This window comes from Mytilus trossulus, chromosome 11, assembly GCF_036588685.1.
Source record: "Mytilus trossulus isolate FHL-02 chromosome 11, PNRI_Mtr1.1.1.hap1, whole genome shotgun sequence".
Classification (NCBI taxonomy): Eukaryota; Metazoa; Mollusca; class Bivalvia; order Mytilida; family Mytilidae; genus Mytilus; species Mytilus trossulus.
Window position 1 is genome coordinate 66,737,645 of NC_086383.1, and position 27,539 is coordinate 66,765,183.

Here is a 27,539-nt window from a genome sequence, read left to right on the forward strand (position 1 = left end):
TTTGGCCAGTGAAGTTTGTAAAGTGTTCTCTATAATTTCCAATACTTGTTTATGCCAGTGTCCTGTAGCAAATAAGGTACTTTCCCCATGGGTGACCTTCAATAAAATTAATTAAGCATACTTCTTGACAAGGTGTGTTTGCTAATAAAATTAAGGTGGTACCTAACACTACAGGGAGATAACTCTGTAAAGTAAGCTAAACATTTTAATTACGTTGTATTGTAAAGGGAATATTAAGCTTCACAGTGATCAAAATTGGTGTTTGTCAAACTGCTATTTAACCAGTGTAATTTTTCTGATAAAATGGTTGGTTCAAAATTTTTGAAATTTTTCAATCTCATTAAAATCCGATGTTCTGATATGCTACCCTCCACTAATAACTAATAATTAGTGGAGGGTAGCGTATCAGAGCATCAGATTTTAATGAGATTGGAAATTTTTATATTTTTGTTAAAGGGTCAAAGTAGATACTTTGTCAAAAGGTTATAAAAATCAAACGAGCCAAATTAATTTTAGTGAAAGTGTTGGGTACCACCTTAATCAATCATTGATCATTCTAATTATGAGAGTATATTTATTTTTATTTCTTGACCTTTGGTTAATGTGGCTGTGGTTTGTGAAAAATCAACTGTGAATGCTGCATGGTTAATTGTAGTGTTTTACATACTCCACATTTGGTATTTCAAGCAGGTGACAGCACATTGGCAATAATACCATCTCTCCTTATCTTAATATAAAAAGGAACATTTAATAAACTACCTCTGATTGATGAGTCCACTACAATGAGAAACAAAACAAAATATAAACATTTTTTAATAATTTTTTTAATAATTATTTTATTTCAAACATTGAATAATAAAAATTTACAATATATAGTGAAGAAAATTAGTTGATTGATTCTGATAACAGCAAAAATAGTAAACAAGGAAATATAATAAATAACATAATGCTATAAACCATTGACAATTAATTATCTGATAAGAGATCAATTTAAGTGTGTAGTTACACTGGTTTCTAATGAAATACTGAACCAGTTTCTGGCACTGGTTTCATAAAGATTAAACCAGATTGTTAGCACTCATTTCCAAAGCAAGACTGAACCAGTTTTTTGGCACTGGTTTTCAGAGTAAGATAGAACCAGTTTTCTGGCACTGGTTTCGACAGCACAATTGAACCAGTTTTCTGACACTGGTTTCTTATAACGAAGGATTAAACCACTTTTCTGGCACTGGTTAAGAAAGAAAGATTAAACTCCTTTCCAAAACACCTTCTTTCCTTGTTTGCCAGATAGTCTATAGTAATAAGATTTCAGGTTCAAGATCCGTAATACTGATAATAGAACTCTAATCTAACTGTGTGAACAAGTGACAATGAGTAAAATATTTAACTAGAAAAAAAACTCACACATTTCTACATAATGTAATTGGAATCCCTTATAGTTATGAGTTTCAATTAACTTATGTTTTTTGGGGAAATCTTTGGTTAGGGGGTTACATTTTTACATGTGTTAACTCAAAAGTCACATTCTATGCACAAAACAGTGATTTTAAAATGCATATTGATTAACCTAAAAATCTACACAATGAAAACATCGTCCATCAAAAATTCAATATGGTCATTCTTTTGGGCTTGACCACCTTTTCAGCAGCAAACGATTATTGAAAAATAAATAATAAACAGTAATTTACAATTTTACGCTACACATGTCTAGAATAAACTACTTGAGACCATCACATTCATGATACCAAAAGAACATGCGCCATACCACACAGGGTTGCTCCAGACTAATAGGAGAGCCTGCCACATTTTAAGTGCATGCTCTATACCAAAAGGGCTAGCCCCAATTGAGTTAAAAAAAAGCATGCTCCAGACGAAAGAGCCTGCCACAGTTCAGAGGGACATGCTTTATACCAAAAGGACTTCTCAAAACTATTCCTGATTCAATGGATTCTTCGTTTTATCTGAATTCAGTGAGTATAAAAGGGATAAAAATGGGTCAAATCATATGTCCCCATTCAAATACATTGATCGTCTAAAAAAAAGGTGGGTTTCAACCCCCCAAACTCTCCCTTGGAATTCCCACTGTATGCAATACCTTTATATTTGTAGGTCAATCAATAGTTCGTTATCATAAATACCCAGTAATCTAAAAAAAACAATTCTTATCACTATTTGCATTGATAACATGTAAAACAACAAAACCCTGAAATAAGTTACAGCCATACCAGATTTACATTCAGTATGGCTTAATATTTGGTCCCAATCAATGTGAATACAAACAAAAATGATTACAACAGCAACAAATATCAGTTGTCACAGCACAAAGTACAAACCATTTAATAAACACACACAATACAATATATTCTGTAAATTCAGAAATTATTCTGAGGTTTTCATTACTGCATCTAATGCCACGGAGATAATCACAATAATAACCTCACATTCTGATATCTGATACTTATAGATTATCTTGGTTATCTCAACAAGATTGATTTTCTCGCTTGAGCCAGCATGGTGAAAGTGAGAAAATCAATCTTGTTGAGTTGACAAATGATAACCTGTTTATTGCTATTTTACATATGACGACATTGTTAATTTCATTGACAGCCGCAAGTGTATGCAGATTTATCTTAAATTGCAATAACATTAATCTCACATTTTTGTCATTTTTTCAAAACAAACGCAATAATAAATACAAGTATAAATTTTCTGAATTTACAGCATATTAAGTTTGAAAGGTTTTACTTGCAAAACCCCTATTAAAAATTACAAAGTAATACAGATTTAACATATATATGAGGGCTTTCAAATCACATAACAACTCCATAAATAGCCTTACACCTTCAACAATTAGTACAACATATATGAGCAATAAATAGGTCTATAAATAAACTAATTAAAATAACTAGAAACAATTGCATACATAAGATATATAATAAGATTATATTAGTTTGGCACTAAATTTAATAATCAGCATTCAAAGAATCGAGAGACATTTGATTTTTAGAGGGAAAGGGGGAGGGGAGGGGGAGGTTAGGATGAAATTTGAAGAAGAAAAAAGATATGACAAGACAGGAGATTTGAGTAAAAAAAAAAGGCTGGAAAACCCTCGAAATCTGCCTCTGGGAAACAAATTTGATAAACAGTTAAATTACTTCAGCTTGTAAACAATTGAAATATCTAAAGCGATTTATATACAGCTGTTAATGTTGACACTTTGATATGTGTTATGTAAATAATGCTTGAAAAATCAAAACTATTATCAAATCTTACTATAAACATGATAAATATTCCATCAAAAATATTTGGATTCTGTACAAAATTCCGGTGGGAGTCCGTGGGAATGACAGAGTCCATGGGACTGAGGATATTGTTTTTATAGGCAAGACTCAATTACAAAAAAATATTGCTCTTGTGAAATTCAATGGAAATATATAAATGGTGAATAAAGATGATGTAAAAAAAGTTTCACTACATCTAATTTACTTTAAAAGAGTTGGCACATGCTAAATAAATAAACTCCACGGAAATAAAATATGAAATGCTAATTTAACATCATTCCTATTATCATGTAACTGCTATTAGTGGTTTTCTATAAATGGACATAATCACATACTAATACAATGTTGATATTGGCAGCAAAGCTGGAAACAGCATACCTTTGCCTTGCTTTTAATAGAATATGTGTGAGCCTAGGCTCCACGTTGAAGGCCGTACCTTGACCTATAATGGTTTACTTTTATAAATTGTGACTTGGATGGAGAGTGGTCTTATTGGCACTCATACCACATCTTCCTATATCTATCCATCAAGACGAGATATTTTTTTATTAATGACCAATAGTGAACTCTTCAGTATGAAGGTTTAAAAGTCAGAAATAATTGCCCTCATTTTTTTTTATGATTTGATTTGTTTATCAGCTCACACACAAGTAAGATATATTTTCAACAAATCAAATTGTGATTTCTAAATAAATTTTTCTCAAAAATGAAAAACATCTCTAAAAAATTGTAAATTTACAGTGATTTAAATGCTGTGAAAAACTACTGACAAGGTTTTAATACAAAATAAATCTACTCTACTGTTTCTAAGGGTTCAAAAAAATATTTTCTGTAGGTCAAAGGTCCTGGACTTATCAATCTTAATTTCTATGCTTTTCTATCTGTCATAAAAAAAAATGGTCATCTTTTCTGCTTCTCTTCTTTAAATTACAAATGAAAGTTCAAAGCTTATTATCAGATATAGATAAGCTCCTATGGTGTTAATTTTAATTTGTTGTTTTCACAAGATTGACCACATTCAATTTGCAATGACTCTTTTTGCACATCATGTTTCGATTTCTCCTGGTGGTCTATACTAAATTATGATATTCACAACAAAATCAAAATATGGAATGTTATGAGTTATGAGACTTGGGAGGTATTAAAAAAGGCTTAAAAAAAACCTCACTAAAACATATAACAAATTTGAATTGCATTTTTAAATATGAGGTAAATTTTAAACTTAACAAATTTTCAAGCTACCAGATTTTTTCCAAAAAGGTGAATCAAATCAGGCCACACTTAAAAATATTTTGGTTTGCCCAAACCCTACCCAAAAGGTTGAGACGGGTAGGCATTTTTAAAAAAAAAATTTTTTAAAAGAAATTGAAGTATCAGATGTTTATTAGTCTTCATGCCTATTTGATTAAAAAAAAACTTCTTCAAATCAGGACAATAAAAGAATTTGAGTAGGCAGCTTTGTTCTGGGTAGATAGCTTTTGGGCAAACAAACCTATTATTTATTATGGCCCCACTGTTAAAATTTGGATTGGCTCATATAATATATAACAGGTCCAGGACCTTTGACCTTTGAACCCTATTTCTACATTTGTGTATCACATTAATAAATCAAATCACAGTCTATATATGGTTACTACACACTGATCATGTGACATCAAATTTTAATCTCATAATTGTCAAATAAAACAACATGGCCTTCTGTACACATTTTAGAACAACTAATCAATGAACACCTCAAAATTAGTTTATAAACATCATTCCTCTGTGTCTAAAAATTGACAAAAAAAATATTTCATGATTGTATGAATTACTACAGACAATAAATGTATAGCTTATCAGGTATAAAGACTGACAATTTTCCTCTAGGGTCCAAACCTGCAAACATGTGAAAGATAAACAGAAGAATTTTTGATTTTCTCAGCTAAAATTTAAGGACCCAGGTAAAAATTGAATAGCCTGCGAAGTCTATTTGGTTCTTGGTAATATTTTTGTCCATTTTCATTCTTTTTTACCAAGTTCATTCAATTTGTGCCAACATCCAGTCCTTCAAAAATATATAATAAAATCAGAAAAACATTTTGAATCAAATTAGTTTTTCTTTCATTGTAAAATGTTACATCGGAAAGTTCATTTTAAGCATGTTTGTGAAGAATTGTTCAGTTTCTACAATATCTTGACAAAAGTGATGGCTCAAATGGAATGAATTCTGTCATAATCATGATAGGTTAATTTATGGATGTCTATTTCTAAATTTTCTGACTTAGAATAAAAGTTATGCCATGGCTTCCATAAATTTTCATTCTATTCATGTATTCAAAATGTCATCAAAATCAAAAATAAAAAAAATTACTTCATATTCCATGTAGATTATAAAGGAAGTACCTGCTTCTAAGAAAGATAACTCTCATGTAACCAATGCCTAGCACTAAAACAAGAAAGATAACTCTCAGTAAACCAATGCCTAGCACTAAAACAAGAAAGATAACTCTCAGGAAACCAATGCGTAGCACTAAAACAAGAAAGATAACTCTCAGGAAACCAATGCCTAGCACTAAACCAAGAAAGATAACTCTCATGAAACTAATGCCTAGCACTAAAACAAGGAAAATAATAAATTACAGTATAACAATTTTGATTCAGTGTGTAGAACTGACTATCAACAACATAAGAGACAGTTTACTACTATAATGACTTTAATCTCAGTTCTTCCTCTTTGGTTATTAGATCTATCCAACTTATCCTCTATAATCTCAATTCTTCCTCTTTGGTTATTAGATCTATCCTATTTATCCGCTAGCTTTTAACTGCCTTAGAGCATTATTTACTCTCACGGTAAGTCTATTCTCAAAGTCATAGTCTTTATAGTTATCCTGAAAAATAAATAAAATGCAAAAATTTAATGTTGGAAAATTTAATACAGCAACCTCTTCAACAATATAATAGACAGTTCAAAAGGTCTCTGAAATTTAAATGACAAAATTATCATTTGGGAAAATTTAATGTTGGAAAATTTAATACAGCAACCTCTTCAACAATATAAAAGACAGTTCAAAAGGTCGCCGAAATTTAAATGACAAAATTATTATTTGGGAAAATTTAAGAGCACTTTCTTCAACAATAAATAAACAATTCAAAATGTCTATTTATGAAATGACCAAAAAAAAATCAATACTAAATCAAATTTAAATACATTTTGTATTGACAATACTAACTCAAATTTAAATTTTGATATTTTTTTGTCATTTCAAAAATATGCCAATTGAATTATTTACTTTTGTAAATTTTGGCTTTTAAATGTCATGTTATAAAACTTTCTTACATAGATACTATTAAATCATTTAGTAACAAACCTTTATTTTCTGTAAGAGATCTTTTGCCTTTCCTTTCGTCTGAAAATATGAAGAATATGTATTTAGGTCATTTAAAGTTAACAAAATTATTTATTCTCAGATGTGCGAATTTTAGAAAATTTAGATTTCACTTTATTTTCTTTCATCTCACTCTTACTTTTCGAAAGATAATACAACTGAGTCATTGACCGGAAATTTAATTACACGTGTAGTCACTACTAGTGTGTGATTAACTCTTCAATCTAGTTAAATCCTGGAGGTCATTTTTCACATATGTGTGTTCGTTCGAGATAAATAATGAATTTCGAATGCTTTTGTTAACCTTGGGACTGTAAATTCAGTTTGACTTAACCAAAATTTTGAATCATCAAGAGTCAAAATAAATACATACATTTAAATGAAACAAAGTTTGGTTGGTTGGTTGGTTGGTTGGTTGGGGGGGGGGGTGTTGAAAGATCAATGCATTTGAATGGGAACATATAGTTGGAACCCCCCGAAACTACATTCCCATTATTTTTTAAGTTAATAGCACTTCAACGTTTCAATTCTACCTTGTCATAAAACTTTAACTTGAAGCGGGACAGACAAATGACTGATGGACAAAAATAAACTGACAGGGGAACGAATAGAAGAAAGTATGGCTGAATGAACAGACGCACAGACTAGAAAACATATTGTCCATAATTGGGGCATAATAAATGCGATATATAGGGCATAAAATTTAAGAAAAGCCTGGGAAATAATTTGGCGTTTTCACTCGTGAATATAATTATGATACTAAATATATAACAAATCTATTTATCATTTAATTTCACATTTTCATCGTAAAAGTTATTTATACCACTTTAATCACTGAAGGATTAATTTGTTTTTGCAATTTTGTAATATTTTGAATAAAAAATTGAATTATATTTTACTAGGCAATAACAAATAAGTTGGAGTTATCTTTCATCGTTTATGATTGTACATTTTCAGTTAAATCTTGATGAAAGAAAATTTTGAATAGTATGTTAAATACACATCTTATTTGTATTGAAATATCAAGACATTGACTGGATAAGACCAAAATAATAAATGATTCTCAAAAAACATCAATGACACAAGTTGATTAGCATTTCTTATAAAGAAATTAACTGACTTTCTTTTTTTTAATAAAATAAATTTTACAAGGGGTTGGTGGTTTTGTCTGAATTTACAAGGGGTGGGGCATGTCTGTATTCTATCTAATATACAGAGACTTACCTCGGGAGATTTCATTTTAATGGAAGCTATTTCATACAAAGTAAGGGCTGGTACATGGTTGTCTTACCTCGGGAGATTTCATTTTAATGGAAGCTATTTCATACAAAGTAAGGGCTGGTACATGGTTGTCTTACCTCGGGAGATTTCATTTTAATGGAAGCTATTTCATACAAAGTAAGGGCTGGTACATGGTTGTCTTACCTCGGGAGATTACATTTTAATGGAAGCTATTTCATACAAAGTAAGGGCTGGTACATGATTGTCTTACCTCGGGAGATTTCATTTTAATGGAAGCTATTTCATACAAAGTAAGGGCTGGTACATGGTTGTCTTACCTCGGGAGATTTCATTTTAATGGAAGCTATTTCATACAAAGTAAGGGCTGGTACATGGTTGTCTTACCTCGGGAGATTTCATTTTAATGGAAGCTATTTCATACAAAGTAAAGGCTGGTACATGGTTGTCTTACCTCGGGAGATTTCATTTTAATGGAAGCTATTTCATACAAAGTAAGGGCTGGTACATGGTTGTCTTACCTCGGGAGATTTCATTTTAATGGAAGCTATTTCATACAAAGTAAGGGCTGGTACATGGTTGTCTTACCTCGGGAGATTTCATTTTAATGGAAGCTATTTCATACAAAGTAAAGGCTGGTACATGGTTGTCTTACCTCGGGAGATTTCATTTTAATGGAAGCTATTTCATACAAAGTAAGGGCTGGTACATGGTTGTCTTACCTCGGGAGATTTCATTTTAATGGAAGCTATTTCATACAAAGTAAGGGCTGGTACATGGTTGTCTTACCTCGGGAGATTTCATTTTAATGGAAGCTATTTCATACAAAGTAAGGGCTGGTACATGGTTGTCTTACCTCGGGAGATTTCATTTTAATGGAAGCTATGTTGAATAATCTAAGTAAATCATGCGTTGTGTTTTCTATACGTTTAATCGTTGTGATAGCTAATGCATATAATATAACGTCACACAGTATAGCGTTATGGTAACAACGTTACAATAACGTAATGTTAGTACTTCGCGTATTTTCCGACATTCTGGGGGCCGACAAAAGTGAAATATGTAACGACAATTAAACAAATGTAAAATTCACAATACAGATAAATAATTTAAAATTAATGTCCATCTCAAATAAAATAATCTAGTTCCATAACCTTGACTGAACACAATTACAGTTTATCTTTTAGTCCATTCATGGATGTTCCTTCTAGCACACACGGTAATTTCAGGCTCAGCTGTAAATTTCTTTCATTATAAGTTTCTGTCCTGTATCTATGTGGCTTCTTGACTCCACCAGTTGAGGGTGTGTTCGTTCGGGCGGTCTTGGTAGATAGTCACTTCCTTGGATGTTTTCCTCAAAGGGTCTTCTTTTGGTAACGATCATATCTGAAGGTACATCATCTTGATGGTTATGTTTCTGAGATAACTCTTCTGTGGAATTGCCTTTCTCGTTATCAATAGTTGTGTTCTTGTGTGCGATGACGTTTACAAGAACTGTTGATGGCTGGTTGATGTTTCTGTTGATCGGTCCTGATAATAGATATCCGATCTTTGACTGAACAGCGGTGGGTCCGTTTCCTCTAATTACTTTGTCCTCGAGAATGTCCCAATAGTGGTCGGTGCCTATGAGAAAGTCAATTACGAAACGTTCTGTACTTTGCATAGAATGTGCAAGTTTAAGTTCTCTTAAGTGTGGCAAGCTCCTTGTAGTCAGGGAAATATTGTTCTTAATTGGGACGGCAATTTCTGGAACAATGAGTGTATTAATATGCACCTTTTCTCCTGTGTCGGTCTGTAGTTGTATTGTTGCAGTGTCTAAGTTACGAACTTTCTGAGATAAATTGGTACCTATATGTACGAACTTGATTGCAAAATTAGACAAATTCGGAAATTCATTAAGTCCTTTGAAACAAATATAATTTCGCAGAATACTGCTGGTTGATAGAATCTATTGCACATGTGTTCATATCAACTCTAGCTTCGGGTGTGAAATTATATGCGTCTGGGTTAAGTCTGCTCGTTGAAGGACCAACAGTATCATGCGAAATTATATTTGTTTCAAAGGACTTAATGAATTTCCGAATTTGTCTAATTTTGCAATCAAGTTCGTACATATAGGTACCAATTTATCTCAGAAAGTTCGTAACTTAGACACTGCAACAATACAACTACAGACCGACACAGGAGAAAAGGTGCATATTAATACACTCATTGTTCCAGAAATTGCCGTCCCAATTAAGAACAATATTTCCCTGACTACAAGGAGCTTGCCACACTTAAGAGAACTTAAACTTGCACATTCTATGCAAAGTACAGAACGTTTCGTAATTGCCTTTCTCGTTATCAATAGTTGTGTTCTTGTGTGCGATGACGTTTACAAGAACTGTTGATGGCTGGTTGATGTTTCTGTTGATCGGTTCTGATAATAGATATCCGATCTTTGACTGAACAGCGGTGGGTCCGTTTCCTCTAATTACTTTGTCCTCAAGAATGTCCCAATAGTGGTCGGCGCCTATGAGAAAGTCAATTACGAAACGTTCTGTACTTTGCATAGAATGTGCAAGTTTAAGTTCTCTTAAGTGTGGCAAGCTCCTTGTAGTCAGGGAAATATTGTTCTTAATTGGGACGGCAATTTCTGGAACAATGAGTGTATTAATATGCACCTTTTCTCCTGTGTCGGTCTGTAGTTGTATTGTTGCAGTGTCTAAGTTACGAACTTTCTGAGATAAATTGGTACCTATATGTACGAACTTGATTGCAAAATTAGACAAATTCGGAAATTCATTAAGTCCTTTGAAACAAATATAATTTCGCAGAATACTGCTGGTTGATAGAATCTATTGCACATGTGTTCATATCAACTCTAGCTTCGGGTGTGAAATTATATGCGTCTGGGTTAAGTCTGCTCGTTGAAGGACCAACAGTATCATGCGAAATTATATTTGTTTCAAAGGACTTAATGAATTTCCGAATTTGTCTAATTTTGCAATCAAGTTCGTACATATAGGTACCAATTTATCTCAGAAAGTTCGTAACTTAGACACTGCAACAATACAACTACAGACCGACACAGGAGAAAAGGTGCATATTAATACACTCATTGTTCCAGAAATTGCCGTCCCAATTAAGAACAATATTTCCCTGACTACAAGGAGCTTGCCACACTTAAGAGAACTTAAACTTGCACATTCTATGCAAAGTACAGAACGTTTCGTAATTGCCTTTCTCGTTATCAATAGTTGTGTTCTTGTGTGCGATGACGTTTACAAGAACTGTTGATGGCTGGTTGATGTTTCTGTTGATCGGTTCTGATAATAGATATCCGATCTTTGACTGAACAGCGGTGGGTCCGTTTCCTCTAATTACTTTGTCCTCAAGAATGTCCCAATAGTGGTCGGCGCCTATGAGAAAGTCAATTACGAAACGTTCTGTACTTTGCATAGAATGTGCAAGTTTAAGTTCTCTTAAGTGTGGCAAGCTCCTTGTAGTCAGGGAAATATTGTTCTTAATTGGGACGGCAATTTCTGGAACAATGAGTGTATTAATATGCACCTTTTCTCCTGTGTCGGTCTGTAGTTGTATTGTTGCAGTGTCTAAGTTACGAACTTTCTGAGATAAATCTCCGAATGCAGACAGTTGAATGCTTACTTTTTCTGTGGGTTTTATTTCTAATTGATCAGCTAGTTTCTGAGTTATAAAAGAACACTGTGCTACCTCGTCAAATAAGATGTTACATTCTACTTCTTGGTCGTTATATACAACTGGTGCAATTGCTGTTTTCAGGAGAATGTTGTGATTCTGTTGTGATGAATACATTACTCTAGTCTCGTTTGGTGTTTCAACTTTGTTTACTGATGACTGTTGTGTTGTATGCTCCGGTGTCGTACCTGGAATTACCTCTTTGCCTCTACATATGCTAGTATGATGCATTCCGTTACACTTTTTACATCGTTTAGTAGACTTGCATGCGGCTACTCGGTGTGATCCTAAACAGTTAAAGCATAACTGTTTCTGTTTTACGATTTGATTTCTAGCGTTTGCGTCTGTTACTTCAGAGCACTCCGTCGGATAGTGCTCACCTGAACAGAAAATACATGTACGTGTATTTGTCTTCTGATGTGTGTCTGTGAATTTGCTCTTGTATGAATGTGATTGCGTACCCATGAAAAATGCAGTAGCGTACAATCTGTCTGAATCTGTGACTCCTTCTCCAGCTTCGAGTATGTCGATCTCTTTAGTTATAGATTATCGTAGATTTTGCAACATCAAATTATCTCTCCCGTGTTCTCTTGCAATAGATTTTCTTACGTCAATCGGTAACTTGTCCAAAACTACAGGTACCAAAAGCGAACCATACATCTCTGATGTTTGACCAAGTGACTCTAATCCTCGTACGTATGATTCTAATCTGTCTCCGTAAGACCTTAAACTAAAAGCATCATTTGTCGGTGCGGGTAAATTCATGAGTGCTTTCATGTAAGCATGTATCAGTTTGCTAGGTTGTCCGAACCGATCTCTGAGAAGGTTGACTGCGGTTTCGTAGTTACCATTTGTCAAAGCGAATCCCTCTACTGTTTGCGCGGCGCTTCCCTCCAGCTGGGCCTTCAGATAATTAAACTTTTGGATTGGCGTTAATGTGTCGTTGAAGTGTATGGATGACTCGAAACAATCCCAAAATGTCTGCCACTTGAGAATATCTCCATTAAAATAGGGTAAGTCTAACTTTGGAAGCCTATGGTAATTAGATTTCGAAGATCTCGGTTCTGACGGGACTTGAAACATGACATTCTCCGACGGACGGGTATGAACTGCAGGGGCGTGCATTGAATACTGCTGGTTGATAGAATCTATTGCACATGTGTTCATATCAACTCTAGCTTCGGGTGTGAAATTATATGCGTCTGGGTTAAGTCTGCTCGTTGAAGGACCAACAGTATCATGCGAAATTATATTTGTTTCAAAGGACTTAATGAATTTCCGAATTTGTCTAATTTTGCAATCAAGTTCGTACATATACTCATCTGAGTCGGTGATTTCCTGCTCCAGATTTTCCTCCGATGTCTGTTCCAAAAGTCTGTTATTCAGGTCAATCAATCTTTTCTGTTTCTGCGTGACGGCATCATCAAGGGCTTTCACTTCGTCAACTTCTGTGTCTGTTTTTGACTTTAACTCGTCGAATTTCACAAGAAGCTTCGTGACGGCTCCTTTGTGTCCAGCACGAACTGACTTCAGCTTTGAATCCATATATATCCAAAGGTTACGGCACCATTAAATGTTGAATAATCTAAGTAAATCATGCGTTGTGTTTTCTATACGTTTAATCGTTGTGATAGCTAATGCATATAATATAACGTCACACAGTATAGCGTTTTGGTAACAACGTTACAATAACGTAATGTTAGTACTTCGCGTATTTTCCGACAAGCTATTTCATACAAAGTAAAGGCTGGTACATGGTTGTCTTACCTCGGGAGATTTCATTTTAATGGAAGCTATTTCATACAAAGTAAGGGCTGGTACATGGTTGTCTTACCTCGGGAGATTTCATTTTAATGGAAGCTATTTCATACAAAGTAAAGGCTGGTACATGGTTGTCTTACCTCGGGAGATTTCATTTTAATGGAAGCTATTTCATACAAAGTAAGGGCTGGTACATGGTTGTCTTACCTCGGGAGATTTCATTTTAATGGAAGCTATTTCATACAGAGTAAAGGCTGGTACATGGTTGTCTTACCTCGGGAGATTTCATTTTAATGGAAGCTATTTCATACGAAGTAAGGGCTGGTACATGGTTGTCTTACCTCGGGAGATTTCATTTTAATGGAAGCTATTTCATACAAAGTAAGGGCTGGTACATGGTTGTCTTACCTCGGGAGATTTCATTTTAATGGAAGCTATTTCATACAAAGTAAAGGCTGGTACATGGTTGTCTTACCTCAGGAGATTTCATTTTAATGGAAGCTATTTCATACAAAGTAAAGGCTGGTACATGGTTGTCATCTTTCATACCTTGGTGTCTGGCTAGCGATTCGTCTAAACACTACAACATCAGGTCAAAGGTTAGAATCATAGAAAATTGTCAATAAGTATATCAGAGACAGTTAGGGCTTGTGATCGTATTCAATGTTGAAGATCTACAGATCTGTTTTGATTGATTTGTGTTGCAGGGTAGCTTTCTAATTAAATAAAAAAAATGTTTTCTGCCTTGGGTTGGGTTGTTGTCTTTTTGACACATTCCATATATCCATTCTCAATTTATAATACCTCTTTTTTGTATGCAGTAAGCTTCTTTAGTAGATACAAATTTAAAAAATTGCACAAGAATTTACGTCTTACCATTTTTTTTAAATATACTGGTGTTTGACTTGAATTTATTTCTAATAATTTAACAAAAAAAATTATACAATGATATATTCTCTGGTGAATATTCTTTCGATTAACGAATAAAAATAAGTGTTTCCAATAAATTGGCAAAAGTCACTGGGTTAACATCTGCTTAATAATAAAATTTCAAGAAAAGATTATTTTTTTTAGGAAAGACCCTTAAATTCTCTTCTTCAAAAGCATATTTCCTCATGACTAAATCTTACTTGTAAAGCATATTCATCTTGACCCAATTCTTTATATATAGCGCCCTCTAGTAGACACTTTAGGTGGAATACGTTTTTGTCTGTCTGCATATCACACACTGAAAATACAATAAGAAGATAAATATCTCATTTGTAATGCAGGAACAATTTATAGATTATCGTTGGTTATCTTAACGAGATTGATTTTCTCGCTTGAGCCGGTGACGGCGAAAGCGAGAAATTCAATCGAGTTGAGATGACCAATGATAATCTTTTTATCGCTCTGTTACCTATGACGACGTTGTCAATTCATGTCAATTTCATTAGTAACAGCCACATGGCTCCTTAGTTTCTAGCGATAATTTTTCATCTCAAGCGAGTACATTTGTAGCATGATATGAAAATTATCCCCAAAAAAAGATCAAAGTAAAAATCAACAAAATAGCGATATTTACAGTTATAACACATGTTACAGCTATGTTTGTATCCTAGATAGTTTTGAAGGTTTTCTGGAGTCTAATTTTAAGTCTAATTTGATACTTTAAATTCAGAAATCATTCATGCATTTATTATTGCTATTGTGTGATTTAAGACTTGAACATGATTAATTTTTGTGTCAGATACACATGTATTGAGAAAAATCTTGTTAAATTCATATAAAAATTTTCAAAATTAAAGTTTTATTTATTGCGATTATTACCCTGTCGCATTTTTGCCCTATAATAAAAACATCACAATTATTTATGAATTTACAGTAGACAAACCAATGAAGGAAAGCAAATACACAATATTCAATAGCATTTGATGAAAAGGGAAATAACTCATAAAATTTAGTGGTACTTTATCTTACCCATTTTCATAAGGTTACAAGAGCACAATTATTCGTTATGTATTTTCCATAGGGTACCACTAGTGTTCTGTATTTTTTCTCTTGAAGACTACACAAACTAGGGAAAAATGGGTTGCAGTTCCTGTTACTAGAAATGCCAGTGTTGCATTACAACCAAAACAAAAAAATATATACCGGGTAGCTTCATGCTGCTCAAATTGACTTTAAATGCAGTTGAAAAAGGTCGTCTACTTTATTCGCTTAATGAAAAATGCATATTTTTAATGGCTCTGACGTGCAGAAATTGAAGATATTTTCTATATTTCGTAAAATGTGAATATGATTTTTGGCAATTTTTAAACCTAATTGGATAAGCTTTCGATTAAATATAATTCCAATCCTGTATCAACTAATCAGAAGCTGTATAGCCATAGGATTCTATTCTGAGTACCATCTTGGGGTAAAAAACTTGCCGGTAAAATGTAAACAAATAATTGGGCTCTTGTAACCTATAGTCAATACAATCTAAGAAAATATACTAGTTTACAGTTAACACCTTTTATATGCAGGAAAAGAACGGGTAAGAGGGACAACAATTACAAGACCTGTAATTTCTTTTAATTATCATATAAATTGTAATGATTTTATGTTTCTGGTCCTGCCTGGAATAAAATGTATGTGAATTTTATAGAAGGGAGATAATAACATGTCTGAACTTTTTTAATGTTTCATTTCAATATATATAAATGTTTTTCTATCACAAATTATAATGTATTGTTTTAAGTGTACATGGCATGCTGCCCACATGCATCAAGGGCCCTTGATTGGAATAATAAATATTCTTATTACATTGGTTTCAATGAATTACATTGATTTCTCAGTTAGATAAAAACCGATAATTTCACATGTGAAATAAACGTGGTTATTTCACTCTCTGACGTCAAACAACAATAGGCGTTGTCAAGACGTCAATAACGTCAAAACAAAACATGTGTAGGAAAAACATATAGTTCCTTACATTTTCTACATTAATTTAAAAAAAAAAAGCAATTTGACAATGTAATAAAAAGTATAACTAATCGCCGTATTTGAATATAAAAAATAAGACAACTTGTGACCGAACGCCGCTACAGATTAATCTTGTGCTGCGCACTCGTTTAATCCATGCGTCGTTCGGTCACGTGTTGTCTTATTTTGTGATATTCAAATACGGCGATTAGTTATACTATAATTATTCTTATAACTTTACACACCATCTAAAAATGGTTTAAGTTCGTCCTCTGTACATGTAGGAAGAGCGTGCCACAGGAATATAAGTTCTAAACTCAGCAGACGACAGATCTCCTGGGTAGGAGGGTTCTTCTTCATCTTCTCTGCCTAGGATAACAAATAATATTCAAATTAAATTTTCTAACATTCAGTTCAACCTGATTCTTTATGAAGTATCTCATATAGGTGTAAATGAAGATAAAATTGATAGTATAATAAATTAGTTAAGCAATGCAAATAAAACGTCTGTTGAAGAAAAGTCCTAGGAAATAAAATGATATTCAAATATAATTTTCTAACATTCAGTTCAACCTGATTCTTGATCAAGTATCTCATATAGGTGTAAATGAAGATAACATAGATAGTATAATAAATTAGGCTTAACAATGCAAATAAAACATCTGTTGAAGAAAAGTCCTTTAACTTGAAATTAGTGTAGTTGTAAAAAAGCTTATGTTCATTTTCTATCTTATACAGTTTACAGAGTTTAGTATGACGTCCATTATCACTGAACTAGTTTACATATTATTTAGGGGGCCAGCTGGGGGGGGTTCTCGCTACATTGAAGACCCATTGGTGGCCTTCGGCTGTTGTCTGCTCTATGGTTTGGTTGTTGTTGCTTTGACACATTCACCATTTCCTTTCTCAATTTTATTCTTTTGTCTCAATAAAATCTTCTGAGACGCAATTAATTTGCTAATTTGTCTATGAGTTATTCCAGATTCAATTGTAATATATATTGTGAATTCAGCATTATTAGTGGCGAACCCATTTTCATGATTTTTGAGTGATTGGTGAACCACAAATAAAGTGTACAATGTAGTGTAAGTATTTAACATGTTAAAGGCAATTAAACTGTGGCAAAACGACATAAAATACAATCTTTCCTCAGTCCAGGAAAATAAATGTATCCACAGTATATATACAAACACTCCCACAAAAGCTAAATTATTTTTGTATCATTCACAATATATTCTTTTTTCTTAGAGGCATGTTATCTAACTTATCATCCGACAAAATTAATTTGTCGATGGGCTTTACCATAATTTATAATTGATGGGATATTGAAAGACACCTAATATAAATATAATTTTAATATATTCACACAAAAACACATATTTTTTTCCCAATTGTACTGTTGGAGACCATGGGAAAAAGTGCCTTCCAACTCCCCATACTTTTAATTTGGGAATAGCCCTTTCCTAAAACACACTTTCTATTTATAACTTACCCTCCTAGAAACAAAAGCCTCAATCTGGTTATTTTTCTTTTTTAGCAGTCCTGGGACATCTTTTAGTGTGTCCTTAGCACCTTTGACATCTCCCATAGCACCAAGAGATACTGGAAAAATAAACATATATAGTCATGTCTTACCTTATATACTGGGAACTCATTACATGTATTACTATACCAATTAATATTTATGAGTAGAAAAGTAATGCAAATACAAATAAATTGAGAATGGAATTGGAAATGTGTCAAAGAGACAACAAACCAACCATAGAGTAGAAAACAGACGCATGCACCAATGGGTCTTTGTATGTATGTTAACAAGCATGTGTCGCTAGTACATGGATGCCCCACCCGCAAATGGTCATGTTCAGTGGAACGAAAAATTGGAGTCATAACTCTAATTCGGAATTAAATTGAAGAGATCATATTAGATTCAATTGTATTGTTGGGTTGCTGAAATATTGTATTTTTTTATAGATATTTGATTTTGTGGTTTCACTGATTATAAATAAGAAGATGTAATATGAGCTGATAACAATGTTGTACCATCTATCAGTTGATTAAAGTCACACCCATTCCACATACTAATATTCCTGATCAATGATAGCACTTGAACTCTCTTCAGTGTGAAGGTGAAAACACAGTGGCAACAAACTTGGTGAAGCAGGAAACGAAAATATACATTGACATTTCAACATTTGTGCAAGTAACATACACAGGAACTTATTAGTTGATTAAGAACATTTAAATTGTCACTTAACATTTTTCTTATTATGGTCATATGTTTTGAGGTGTAAGGACTTGTTGCACAATTAGCATGTGGCAATTGTTTTACCTACATTTTCTACATTTACAGGTAACTATGTGTATGTGCTTTTTGATTAGATACAGCCAGTAACAACTGCAACCAATGAAAATCTTTACCCTGTCTCCAAAATTTTATCTCAATCCGCCAAGGGTGTAGAGGAGGGAAGTGGATCGTAACCCTTGGCTAGCAAAGATGACAATTAGCAAAAACACTAATTGAATGCTGTTTTCAAAGTTTAGGTGGACAATTAAAAAAAAATTTACAATACACTGTTTTTGCTTTTTGTCTGCCATTACTGGACATAACAAATATTCACTTTAAAAAGATTGATGTCAATAGAAAATGTCTTACACAACAAAAGAAAAGTGACATCAATATTTCAAGTGACCAAATTATCAGATCAAGTGTCACTAATTCAAAAATTGCAATATAACAAGATCTGTTGAATTTTTTTAGTTTTTCTATTTTATTTTACTCTAGAGCTTTCCTTACCTCCCATTAGATATGTATAATAACACTTGGACCATTTAGTCTCATCCTTTAACCTACAAAATATTAAATATTTGTTAATCTTGTTCTGGCCAATATGTGTAATATACCTGAATTTATTTAAGGGACTAAAAGTAAGGTTGAAAAATCCTATTATTTGGTTGCAATATTAAAAAAAGATAATAACATAGTTACATCCATACATTGATAACGAGTAAGACAGAACAGATATGAAACATACGAACTCAACATACACAATTAAAAAAAAAGAACAGTACCAAGTGCACATAACTTGAGGTTCTTATGATTTCGGATTTTTTTTTTTTTTATTGAAAATGAGTTGATTTAAACAATACTTTATTATATATTATTCAAGTACATTTTAAACGCACTTAATTACATATAGATTCCACAAATGCAACAAATGTATTACGATATTTCTCCACTCGAGACAGTTAAATTTAAGTAATTAAAATTTAACTGTTGAGAGTGGAGAAATATCGTAATACACGAGTTACAGTGGTGGAAAGTTTCTCTAATGATTTTTATCCTTACTTTTCAAAGATTTGAAGAAAGTTGTGTACTTTTGATATGACTTTACCAGGCATGGTCACCTTTTTTCCTGACGTCATAAGAAAACAAGAAAATTCAACGTCACAATTAAATTTTAACCAATCATTTGCCGAGAACAGATTTTTCACTAGTGAGGAGAAATATTTTTCTCACACCGGTCAGGAAATGTGAAAATAGCACAAAATTATAGAAAGGTATATACAGATATATTAATAAATAGAAATAAAATAAATCACTGGAGTATATGTACCTTGTGAAAGCTCCAAGAGACTCTCTCCAGTTTAACTTCATAATGTTACACCAACCTATTTAAATATGAAAATATAAAAGGAATTTATAATAAGTTAAATCATAAGCTTCTTTATAAAATACTGTAAATACAGAAATAATGGCATGCATTTATAATTGCGTATATTATGTATATAGAATAGTTGTATTCTTAAAATATAAAATTTATTTGTACAAGGCTTAAAAACAAGTGAAGCAGAAGATATTTTCAAGCATTTCTACCTTGTTTTTAAATAGAATACCTAATATAAAATTTCATTATACCTGTACTTCATGTTAAAATGCCAGATTTTGATTGGCTTATACAAGGGAGATAATTAACTGTCCCTTGGTTCATCTGGATATAATTTTTAGAATGTCACCTTCTTGTGCAGACCATTCAAAAATTAATAATATATATAACAATCAATTAAAATATAATCTAGAATTTTCAAGACAATGCTCAATTTCTGCATTTTGGCCTCAGAATTTTATTATAGATAGCCAAAATAATTTTAACATTTCTGCCGGTTTTTTTCTAATAACATTATGTACATATTGTCAAAGTAAGTCTTTTTAATTTTAAAGGAGTAGGTCCGGTAAGGACCGATTTTGGCCTCAAATTTCAGGTTCATCTGACAAAAGATTTTGACCACCTTTCAAACTCTTAAGTGTCTATTTTATTTCATTCAATTAGTTTTTGTGAAAGATTTTAACTGATTAAGTAATTAAAAACGACCCAATTCAAGCTCAAATTTGAAAAAATCTAACAAATATGCCGAAAAATGTCATTTTTCACATGGTTTTTGTCAAAAATGAAAGTGGCCGCATCCGTGTTCATCCTCAACCTTTACATATGTTATGTATTATCATCAAATACAACTAACATTTCAATATCAAGGATGAACACGAATGCAGCCACTTTCGTTTTACACGGAAACTGTCTAAAATTTAACTAATATGCTAGAATTGTGAAGATTTCAGACATAAACGATTCATTATCTTTAAAAAAAAAAGAGGTTGAAGCATTGTCTTCGCAGTGTAAAGCAGGTTATTTGATAAAAATACAACATTTTATCACTTCGTGCATTTCCGCAAGTTCCGGTGCTTGTTACTCGAAAACGAACATCAACCTAAATTTCAGCGGCAAAATAAGTTTGTTTCTTCATTTAAACGTGATAAAAGTTGCCTCCAGTAAATGTCTAATCCATTTATTGCATTTAAAACGTCATGTTCCTTTCCAAATAACTTGTCAAACATCGTTTATTTTTGTAAATTTTCTTGCATTCGTCCGCCATTGACCGATTTCTAAACTAAGGATCTGAACCGGACCAGCTATGACCGAAATCTGCACTTATACAATAATTGCTACGGACGCACGGATGGAACAGCTGACAGAAGAATATTGATTCCAAAGGGAAAAATTGCGCATTCCACACGCATTAAGAGACTTTTGGTTACATCTAATTGATTGGTGTATATAATTCCCTATATTTTTTATGGATTGTTTCAAACTGCTTAACTCTGAGACTATTATACTAATATCAACATATTATGGCCCAGCTTAATAACTTTTATATTTTTTTTATGAGAAACACTGAATTTCATACACAAGATAGTTTTTAATTAAATTGTTATTGACATATTATAATTTCTTTACATTTTTTAAAATAAAATTTTTTTTTTTTTTAGTGCTAGATATTTAGTTTGTAGTTTCTCACAAGAACCTTAGTAAAACTTAAACAACTTTTAATTTGAAATGTTACTTTAATTGTATACTCAGATATGAATTGAACAATATAAAAAGAACATTATTTACATATGACCCTTAATACTATTGTAAAATCCAAACATTGTAGCGCCCCTTGCGAATGAGCACTTCTCTTTCAAATCTCACCACTTCTCCCTATCAGTTTCAAAAAGAGAAGTCACTTCTCCCTATAATTCTGAAGTAGTGTGAGCCCTGGGTCTTACTGAACCTACTCCTTTGAAAGACAAGAAGGATAGTCATGATAGTGCATTCAGTATAATATATTTAAAAACATACATGAGAGGGTTAAAGAGCAGATTGATACCCCTTTACAATCAAGTTAATTGTATAGAGATTCCACAACTGCAACAAGTTTGTTTTGATATTTTACCACTGGAGACAGTTAAATATAATATTCAAAGTGCCAGGCTTAAAATTCAACTATTGAGAGTTGAGAAATATGGAAATACACGAGTTATAGTGGCGGAATCTGTTTCTCTAATGATTTTTGTCTTTTCTTTTCAAAGATTTGAAGAAACAAACTAGTTTATTACCTATTTCATACAAATTCATAAGTTCCAGTTCTTTCTGGCCTTTTGCTGCCTCCAAAGCTCTTCTGTATAATTCTAATGACTCATCTGTCTTTTTCTACAAACCAAAAGAAAAAATTCATACCTCAAAAAAGATAAAATAATATCTCCTTAAAAGTTGCACTTTGTAAATACAGCGGTTGGACAAACCATGCCGTTTTTTAGTAGATATATTTATTTAGTTCCCCCCCCTCTAGTTCCCATGAATAATCTCAATGTTTCATCTCATAGAGACATAACTTTGTAATGTTAACAGTACAAATCATATACATTGTAGATGGTGGCAGCATTGAATTCTGAGGAGGACCCAAAATGAAGAGAGGGCAGTACAGAATTTTAGAAAAAGTTTAAATTCTTAGAAGTTCAGTGCCTATATATGTGTTAAAATATGACACACAGCACTATGTTTAGCCCTTTGAATAAGATAATAGTGCATATCAACTTTCAGTTCTTGGATATCATTTTTTATGAAATCTATAGTAAAATTGGAACAGTTTTAGCCATAAAGGCAGAAGAAAAACATAAAAATAACTATATTGACATGTACATGATTGAGAAAAATAGAATAATAGGAAAAAATAAAAAAAACCTCATGGTATATATAACATGATCAGTCTCAGCTACCTATATCTTTTATTTTCCAAGACCTGTGTTTGCCTTTAACTCATTTAAGCCAATTTCCCTGCAATTCATATTTACTCTTTTCTAACTTTGTCATGTTTGTTTGATACCAGATTTAAGGATGTTTGCTCCTCTATTTTTTTGAATTTTTGCCAGATTTTCGGAATCCTCTGGTTTTATCCATGTATTAACATAAAAAAAATCGGCCACTAACCCATTCTTTTCTTTTCATTTTTTTATTACATATTGATTAAAAAGCCATATTTCAAATTCTTATGAAATCCTTGTTATTTTTTCATAGTTTTTTAAACAAGAAAGTGCCAATGTTAAGTGAAAGAAAAATCTAGAGAGAATTCTTTCCCGCCAAATTTTCAATGACTTATATCTCGAAAACAAGCACACGGACCCTCCATTTTTTTCTGCTTATTTAGTTTCTCTATTTATATACTATCAATTTATAACAGTCTTTAAAAAAGCTTGTTATTTCAAAACCGAGTAGCGAACATCCTTAAGTTTGACATACATTGTATTTGTGACTATTTATTCACATTGTTCTTCTCAAAAATACAATATGAGTTTACAGAATTCTTCTTTTAAGGGGCCTCAGTGGCCAAGTGGACAAAGTAGTTACTACTGTAATCCCTAGCCAGTCAACACTGAGGTTGTGAGTTAGAATCCTGCTCGTGTAGGTTCACATGATTCCAATCTTAATTCACTAGGATTGTCAGTTTTCCTATCGAGGGTCAGTGATTTTCTCCAAGCACTCCGACTTCCTCCACCAATAAATATTGGCCGCCATGAAATAGTCTAATTGTGGTGCTTAAAAAACACCAAAATTCAAATTTCATATATATTTACCCTTAGTCGTTGTATTCTACCACGGAAAAATAAAAATAATGCTGAATTTTCAAATTCTGATTCTTTCTCTGCAATGATAACTTCTGCATCATGAGTACCTGAAAGAGGGAAAAAATAGTCAACATTTTAGGAAAATATAATTAGACCAATACCATTTATCATAAATATAATATTCATATTAACAAACTGTCTATCCTTCAAGAACACCTGGTTTTTGGTTGGGTATGTGTTGCTGTCTTTAGTTTTCTATGTTGTAATTTGTGTACTATTGTTTGTCTTTAGGTTTCTTTTCCACATGCATTTTGTGAATTTTTTTTCATATTTTCATGGATACTTTAATTTAAAGTTTTCCCATGACACATCATCAGTTTTTTGGTTGTTGTTTTTTTTCCACTTAGGAGTTCGAATGACCCTTTGGTATCCATGATTCACCTTAAGGCATTACAAATTAGGGTAGGTATGGTAAGGGGAAACGCATGTTTTATATGTTTGTGCCTAATCATTAACACCATCAAAACTATGTCATGCATGTATAACAAAGGTAGGATAAATTTACCTGCATCATAATCATGATAATAATTAGCGCCATTTAACCTTTGTATAACAAAGATAAGATAAATTTACCTGCGTCGTAATCATTAGCACCATCTAATGCAAAGAACGGTCGTAATACTGTATGGTACCATAGCAACCCCAGTGTAGCCAATGGGGCTTTCATATCCTTGCTATGATTGGTAAAATCTAAGGCTGCAAGTCCAGCCTCTCTATCACCTTCAAATCCTAGAAATTCTATCAGTTTTAAAATCTTAGGAGGTACCATTGATATACACAACTGAAAGGTTCCGTAACCAAAGTTCACAGCTCCTAATAAACGTGAAAGGACGTCGTGAGTGAGTTCATTATCGTTGCTGTCGATTGGTCCATCTGAGCTGACTGCTGACCCGGCACTAGTTAGACTGTTTTGAGACTTGCTCTGTTTTAATTTAGAAGCAGCAATGAGCTGATTTACATCTTTGTGAAGTTTTTCGTAAATCTTGTATGCTTTACGAAGATACCAACCCCCTTTGATATAACTTGAAATGTCCTGATTTGTGAATATCAATATCCCCTGATATAAAATGGAATCTGCTACTATGACTTGTCGTTGTATTTTATCTTCAATACTTATGGTTGTCTCTCCCTGTAAAATATGTAAAGAAAAGAACCGATAAAAAAATGTTTAGCGTCCATGAAAAAACTTGCCTTCTATTGCAAATTTTTTTTTTTAAATGAATGAAACAAAAATAATCTGATTTTGTAAAATACAGACGTAAAAAAGATAAAATACATAATATTCTATATAAAAATGAGTCTTACATGAATTACATATTTCTCTCGAAATTTGTACATTTCATGAAATATCAATTATGATCTGCTTTATCAAAATCAAAGAAGAAGGACCTTAATTGCTTTCTTTATTATTTTTTAAATTTGTTTCAAGAAATATGTGTGTTTTTAGATTACTTCTAAAAGTTTATATCTGTTTTTAAAATGTACCTTATATACATATTTATAAACAAAGGGAGACTAGTCTAGCACATCTACAGTGAAGCTTCCTTTTTAGATAATGCCTACATCACATTGATACATATTACTCTTGAAATTTGCACATTTCATTAAAGATCTATACAGATAATGATCTGCTTTTTCAAAATCCAAGGAGGAAGAGGCTTCCTTTATATGTACCGGTAATATAATGCCAACATCATATAGAAAGATTGAAATTTTGCTGAAATTTTTTTTTCTCCATATAAGAAATCGGATCTGATTTTCTTATGAATTAATTGTGTTATATATATATGGACATGACTGATGTAATGCTATTATTTCTAGAGACAAGCTTTCAAAATTCCATGTTTACCAGGATTCTATAAGAAGTGCCTGAGAACACAGACATGAAATGTTTAACAAACCTCCTTTTTCTTTTTTGATTTTAATTTCTTTTTCAGTGATTTGAAGATACCAGAATCAGTGTCACATAATTTTTCTGTTTCTTCTAATTTTTTCAAGGCTTCTGCCATCTTTTCATCTTCAAATGAAATCAATGCTGTCTGAAAGATAAGGGCATATTCAATAAATAACTTTTTAAACAACATCCAAATATTTTTTTTAACAATACAAATACATGTTGTGAACTCCTAAGACAATCAGATTTCTCTATATTTATATTCATTTAACTTTGCTATTTCCTTCTAGGCTTCCATACATCTAATGCAGTACATAAAACTTCAAGGAGATAACTCTGTTAAAATCAGCTTAACATTTTAATCACAATTTGTTAGAGTCGTAATGAGGGTACCTTCATGATGAATAACAGTAAATAATCTTGCCAAATAACTGAATAATGTTAAATGTAAATGTTGTAGCATGACAATAAAAATGTACACTTTCTTTCAGTCATTAAAATAATCAACTGTCAGATTTTGAAGAATCACACTTATTAAATTATATTTTTAATAATGTGATATCATTCAAATAGAAAAACAAGGGTACTATATAAACATTTCATGGGAATTTGAAGAGAGAAAAAAAAACACTTTAAAAGACAATTTCTACATCAAACAGATACATTTTCAACAAAATCTATATCTAAAACATCCTAATCTGAGTCCTAATCTCCTGATTGTAAGTTATTTGACTTTCTGAGTACTAACCATAAAATATACAAAGCTGTGGCCAGCATGCATCAAAGAACTGTCATTTCTGAAAAATATATTGAAATACTTAGTCTACTTTAATCATTAGTATATAAATGATATACAATGTATGCAACAGTACAATGTAATACCAAGTCTTGAAATATGTCATTTAAGTCATTTCATTAAGTGTTCAAAAATATTTTATGTAATTTTTCTCTATGAAATCTTTATATTTATTTTTTGAACGTTATTCTCTTTTCTAAAGCTTGGTGTAAAATATCGACAACATAATGGCTACCCATGTTTAATCTGAGACTACTATTCACAGCATTCAAAGTACATAGTAGCTTCAGACTCAGAGCATAGGTGTGGATCCAGGGAGACCCGCCCCCCTCCCCTTTTCGTGGAAAACATTTGGGTTGATTATATATGGAATCACTGAAGCATGACTGGAGCAGTTCCCCCTTTGGTCAGTCAGCAGGCCCCCCTTTACTAGGAAAAGTTCTGGATCCCCCACTACAGTGTAAATCAAAATGAGCATGGAGCATGACATGAAGGAATTATATCTTAATTTTAATCTGGGACAACTATCATATTTTTATCACACCTTTAAGATCCTGCAACTTAGTGTATTATGCAATGACAAATGAATGATCATGAGGATCCATACCAAAAAATATAGATTGCAATACAAAGAAAGCAAGTGTAAAAAAATGTTGTAAGTAAGAAAACATAACTCCTCTTTTCAGGCAATGAGAAATCTTAACGACAGAACATTATTGGTGTGTACGTTTCTAATGAAAACAATAAGGGGGCGTACTTGTATTTGTCAAAAAGTGCTTGTGCCTCTTCAAAACCATTGTTAAGTAACATCCTTATTCCTGACAATGCAAGTTCAGAGTCATCTTGGCCAAGAACACTTTCTGATTCCGAACTACCCATATCTGTCATATCTGACATTTCAGATCTTCCTGCCATTTTGAAAATTTGTATAATCAGCTGGGAAGTTTATTTTTCAGGGTCATGTTCTGTAACGATGTCCATAATTTACTACTTCCGGTTTGATGGAGAACCGAAAGGAATTTTAGAAGAAATAATTTCAGAAATAATCAGTTAA

General features: G+C 32.4%; 1 protein-coding gene across 1 annotated transcript; it reads right to left on the bottom strand.

Moving 5' to 3' along the window:
• Positions 1-878: 878 nt before the first annotated feature.
• LOC134691449 (tetratricopeptide repeat protein 39C-like) lies at positions 879-27,487 on the bottom strand. The gene is made up of 14 exons (XM_063551983.1): positions 27,243-27,487; positions 26,438-26,486; positions 25,697-25,834; positions 24,369-24,924; positions 23,745-23,842; positions 22,230-22,323; positions 19,909-19,963; positions 19,089-19,141; positions 17,787-17,896; positions 16,540-16,663; positions 14,479-14,576; positions 13,824-13,928; positions 6,632-6,670; positions 879-6,151 (listed from the first exon to the last, which is right to left on the bottom strand). Exons 1-14 carry the CDS (start codon positions 27,398-27,400, stop codon positions 6,068-6,070), a joined length of 1,761 nt encoding a protein of 586 aa, XP_063408053.1. The 5' UTR covers positions 27,401-27,487; the 3' UTR covers positions 879-6,067.
• Positions 27,488-27,539: the final 52 nt, after the last annotated feature.